Below are 5,764 nucleotides of genomic sequence, written 5' to 3'. Positions count from 1 at the left end.
AAAACTAAGGGTTTTTGAGATTGATTCGTTTAGTATATTTTTTATTTTTATACTAAATAAATCAATTTTAAATACCATCAGTTTTGTTAAGTTAAAAAAATTAATTGTTTAAAAATTTGTACAAACAAATAATTGTTTTATAAAAAAAATAATGTGAATTTGGTTTTTTTAACTGATGTAAATATTTTTTCTTTTACTTTTTAATTAAAAAGTTAATCACTAGGGATAGTCTAAGGGGGCACGGATCTGTTGTAGTCTAGTCAAAGTCGGCAGCATATTTTTGGGTAATCGACATTGTTATTCTACAAGAATAATTATAATTAAATCTAAATATAATAAAAATGAATTAAATTAAATAAGTGATTAATTTTATTAATATTAATAATTATAATTATAATTTTTTTTCATAATTTTATAATTATTTTTTAAAATATCACCAAATTGTAATTTTTTTAAAAAATTCTTGTAAGGATGTGAACCTACTTTTTCAGAATTTTTTTTTTTTTTTTAAGTTGTACAACTTACAATTATTGCAAAATAAACAGCTAATTTAAAAGAAGTTGGTACTGTACGTCAATTAAATATCAAAAAACCTATTATTCAATTGTTTTGGTCATTATCCTGAGAAAGGTTACTATGCATATTTTTTTTTTTTTTTTGGACTATACTATGCACGCTCTTGAAAAGTACATATTACATGCTTGTTCGTAGTTACACCACATAAATTCATGACATGAATTTTCTCTATATAAAAAATATAATTTTTTGTTTACTATAAAAAAAATCATAATATTCATAATATAATTATAAAAAATTACAATGTGTCCGACATCACAAAAAATTTGAAATTTTTATCACAAAACAAACTTTTGTTATGATAAGGAGGCTGCATAATAACTATTTCCTATTATCTTTACATGAAACAATTTTATGCTCAAAATACTTTAAAAGGATTTTATAGTTAAATTTCTTAATATCACACTCAAATTAAAAAAAAGAAAAAAAGAAAAAAAAAAGAATAATGCATATACATGTAGGTAAGCATTAGGAAAATATTTGAGGGCCCTAATTTCTGTGGCTCAAATGGCTCAAATTTGCCAAAACGACGTCGTTTTGACAATTTTGATGTTGTTTTGTACTCAAAACGACGTCGTTTTGGCAAATTCGAGCCATTTGAGCCACAAAAATTAGGACCCTCTATCATTGTTGTAAACATTAAACAAAGGTTTGTTCATGATAATGACATAAATTGGAGTGACATAAACAGTGACATACTTTATTAATGGTTGGTCATGATGATGAACAATGACATAAAAATCATGCTTGTTTTTTTACTAAAAAATTCATTATTTAATTCTTTCAACAGGAAAAAAAAAACACACACACACTATTGAAAATGACTTTTTTACATATTAACTTTCTTAATTTTTTATTTTTTATTTTTTACAAAACTCCTCCTTGGTGAAGAAGCAAAAGTGAACCCAATCTTTGAATTGGAGGTTCAAACCCTTTTGTGGTTAGAAAACATGCACGTCAAATAGTATTACTTACAGTGGGGTGCAAATGAAAGACCCCATATGTTGATTTTTTTTTTTTTCCTTTTCCTTCACTTTTTCCTTCTCCTACCTATATATATATATATATATGCATGTAGTTCTCCCTATAGATTAATAAGGTCGAGTGATTAAGTGAATAGTACACTTTTGTTAGGTGGGCACACACACATAACACGCAAAACTTCTTACGTAGGCTATCAAAGGGGTTCGTTTAGGAATGAGAAAGGGTGCTTGGACTCAGGAAGAAGATCTTCTTCTTAGGAGCTGCATGCAAAAGTATGGAGAAGGACTTTGGCACCAAGTTCCTCTCAGAGCAGGTAAATATGTGTGTGTGTGTGTGTGTGTGTGTGTGTGTGTGTGTGTGAGAGAGAGAGAGAGAGAGAGAGAAATGGGTGTTTGGGTATCTATCTAAATTGTGTTAGGCTATATTTGGATAGAAAATTTGATGAAAGAAATGAAAAGGGAAAATGAAATGTAATCTCTTTTTGTTTGGTTATGATGAAAAACACATTAGAAAAAAAAAAAAGCAAGAGGCAGATGTAATCTTATTTTTTTTGTCTTTCGGGTTCACTTTTGGCTCTTTTTTTTTTCCACTTTCCAACTTTTTTTTTGATTAGCAAAGAAAAATTTCATTTAACAGCATGAAATTAAAGGTACAAGAAGATGACATACATCGAGAGAGATTCGAAAGTATAAAAATACCCCTACTACTGCTACTTGCATCCATACAACCAATCCCTAAGCCTCTCGATTTTTTTAAAAAAAAACTTAACTAGAAAATTAAAATACATGAATCTCCGCATAATCAATCCACCAAAACACCCAAACCAAACTATATTAACTAAACCAACTTCCAAAGCAGCCGGAACTAAAAACCTATCTAATCAACAACCCACTCTTCTGCCCAGGCCCACGCCTCTGCTGCTACACCTCCCAAAGCCCTCACGCCTCTGCTGTATCAACACGCCACCCCCAAGCTGCTGCAACTCCCAACTCCCAAGCCACTTTCCAACTTAACTAAACATAACTTGGAACTTGAATCATTTTAATTCTTTTCTTTTTCATTCTATTTCCTTTTCTCTTTTTATTTTTCACATCAAATCGTCTAATCAAATACAGAATTTTTGTTGTTTGTTATTTGTTATTTTTGCAGGCTTGAACAGATGTAGAAAAAGCTGTAGATTGAGGTGGTTGAATTATTTGAGGCCAAATATAAAGAGAGGAAACTTTACCTTCGATGAAGTTGATCTCATCATCAAGCTTCATAAATTGTTAGGCAACAGGCAAGGGCAATTCCATTCCATCTTTTAGTCTCTAATTTTTTAAATTTTCTTAATTTACACTACAACATATAAAAGTTTTAGATGCCAAATTTTTTGATTACTAAAAATTAAAATTTGTTACAAAAAATATTTAGTCAATTTCTATTGTCGTGAGAATAGTCAATAAAAGATCATTCCGAAAAGTCAAAAATAAGACTTTTAGTGACAACATTTTTTGTAACTAATAAATACACTTTTAGAGATAAAATAATATGGTCCTAAAAGGGTTTTGAGACTAAAATTTTGATCCTAAAAGGATAATAATTCATCATTAATGTCCAATTTTTATTACTAAAAATATAATAACGACATTTTTGGTAATAAAAATATGGGAGATTGACTAATAAGTCTCATATTTTGGACTTGTAATCCATATAGTCCCATATTTTTTTCTTGTAATCCATTTAGTCCTTTTGGATGTGTAATGACTCATTTGCCCGCTACATTGGAGTGTCACATTTGAAAAAAAATATACCAAAAAATTTTTTTAGGTTACATTATACCTGCCACGTTAGAGTGTCACATTTAGAAAAAGTACATTAAATATTTTTTTTATTTTTTTAGAGTGTCACATCATACCAGCCACGTTGGAGTGTCATATGTCACGTTTGGAAAAAATACCCTATGGAGTTCTTAATTTTTTTTAAAGTGCCACATCATACCCGCCGCATTGTCATGTTTGAGAAAAATATACTAAGGAGTTTTTATTTTATTTTTTTTGAACTGTTACATTATACTCGTCACATTGTCACAATTGGAAAAAAATACACTAAGGAGTTTTTAATTTTTTTTTAGAGTGTCACATCATACCTGTCACGTTGTCACATTTGGAAAAAATACACTAAGAAATTTTTATTTTTTTTAGAGTAAAAGTTTTGAAATGTCACATCATACCCGTCATAATGTCACATCTAAAAAAAATACACTAAGAAGTTTTTAATTTTTTTAGAATGTCACATCGTTAGAGTGTCACATTAATACATGTCACATTGGAGTATTACATCATACTAGTCACATTGGAGTATCACATCATACTTGCCACATTAATAGAAGGGTATAGTTGTCCACCAAAACACTACCAAAATAAAAAAATAGGATTACACGGAAAGAAACTCTCCACTAATAAGACTTAACAGATCAATTAAAAAAAAAACTTAGGACTAATTAGAATACGTGTTTGTAAGATGGGATTTATTAGTAAATATCCCTAAAATATTTAGTTCCTAATAAATAATTTCATTCTTAATTTCTTATCTATAAACCCTTAATTTTTTTGTGGTGTTAGTCTGTCCAACTATTAAATGTGTTCAAATGATCCTCAAAGCTCACACCGTCTTGATTAACAAGTGAGATATTTTGTAAAATTTTATTTTAAAAAATACAATAAAATCAAAAAAATTAATACTAAAATGCAATAAATTACATATTTTATGGACCATGTAAGTATTTGGTCCTTTTGATGGTTTTATGTAAAATATCGAAAATACTATAAGTTTCATTAATTAATTTAGGTGGTGTGAGCTTCAAAGACCATTTAAACTTATATTTTGTAGTTTAGATATTAAATTAACAGATTTAAAAGATTAATAAATGAAGTATAGGAGACCATTGATGTAATCAGTCCTAAACTATTATAATATTTGTTCCTGCGTTTTTATTTTGTGTATATTTAAAACTTATATTTTTTATATATGAACAGATGGTCGTTAATAGCAGGCAGACTTTCAGGAAGAACATCTAATGATGTGAAAAACTTTTGGAACACCCACATGCACAAGAAAATGATAGCTGAAAGAGAGGAGGAAAGAGCCCAGGCTCGTAAAAAACCCCCGAAATATAATAATATCATCAAACCCCAACCTCGGACCTTCTCAGGAAACCTACTTTTCCCAAGGGGCAAAAGTTTCATTACAGAAAACATTCAAACTGAAGGGAATCTCCCAAAGGCACCTCCAACATCATTGCTAGGGGATTGTGGAGCACCACCATGGTGCGATGGCAGCGTGCTCGACAGTATGGAAATGAATAGTGAAATTTCATGGTCCATAGATGGCTCAGCTTATCAAGAGCCCTTTCAAGTGCCGTGGCTGCCCGGGGAAGTTGCAACATCAATATTGGCGGCCGGTGACAATTCTGTTGAAGGAGGTCGAAGTGATTTGACTGACAATTTTACTTGTAACTTGGATCTTTGGGATTTTCTTAAATGATTGGTTTGAATATTAGCTATATTTTCATATTTTAAATGCTTTTTAGTATTTTGTACAAGTAAATTTCCAGGCAATTAAAGTTGATTTAGGCATGCTTTTGTGAACTCTTGTTGTATCTAATTAAGCCCATACAAGAAGGGTCTTAAGGAGTAATGATAGAGGTCCCAAATATTCTATTAAATGTCTCACATAGGTATAGGATGGGTCTCATGCCTTTTAATAGAACATTTGATAAAATATTTGGAATTCCTATCATTTTTCAGTCTTGAGAGGTCATGGATTTCACAATCTTCAATAAACAAACTAGAAAATAAAAAGAGATTAAAACGCACATCTTGATTAATCTTGTGATGGTTGGGTCAACCAACATAGATTAATTTGTTTGGTATTGCCTTTTTGGTTAAAAAGACACAAAAAATAAAATAAGTTAAATAAGTTAATAAGATAAAATATTACATTTAAATCATAATCATTTTACTTTTTCTTTTATAAAAATAAAAATAAAAAAGTCAAACCAAACAAGTTTTTAGTCTTAAGCTAAAATAAATAAAAAAATCAACTATAAAAGTCAATTGCTAAACCGCAACTAACCCAAGATGAAAAACAATTTATGTAGCCAAACATTATGAGTTGTTTTGGTTGGACTCCAACTCAATCGATTTGATGCAGTCTGAATGCA

At 29.6% G+C, this 5,764-nt stretch overlaps 1 protein-coding gene across 1 annotated transcript; it reads left to right on the top strand.

Annotated features, from left to right (window-relative positions):
* The first annotated feature begins 1,662 nt into the window (after positions 1-1,662).
* LOC114281626 (transcription factor MYB1) lies at positions 1,663-5,189 on the top strand. The gene is made up of 3 exons (XM_028224175.2): positions 1,663-1,873; positions 2,710-2,839; positions 4,578-5,189. The coding sequence occupies exons 1-3, from the start codon at positions 1,774-1,776 to the stop codon at positions 5,083-5,085; spliced, it is 738 nt and encodes a 245-aa protein (XP_028079976.1). The 5' UTR covers positions 1,663-1,773; the 3' UTR covers positions 5,086-5,189.
* The last annotated feature ends 575 nt before the right edge of the window (positions 5,190-5,764 follow it).

This window comes from Camellia sinensis, chromosome 1 (genome assembly GCF_055761805.1).
Source record: "Camellia sinensis isolate YWXY chromosome 1, ASM5576180v1, whole genome shotgun sequence".
NCBI classification, from domain to species: Eukaryota; Viridiplantae; Streptophyta; class Magnoliopsida; order Ericales; family Theaceae; genus Camellia; species Camellia sinensis.
The sequence above is the reverse complement of the archived record's forward strand: the minus strand, read 5'-3'. Positions and strand labels throughout refer to the sequence as shown.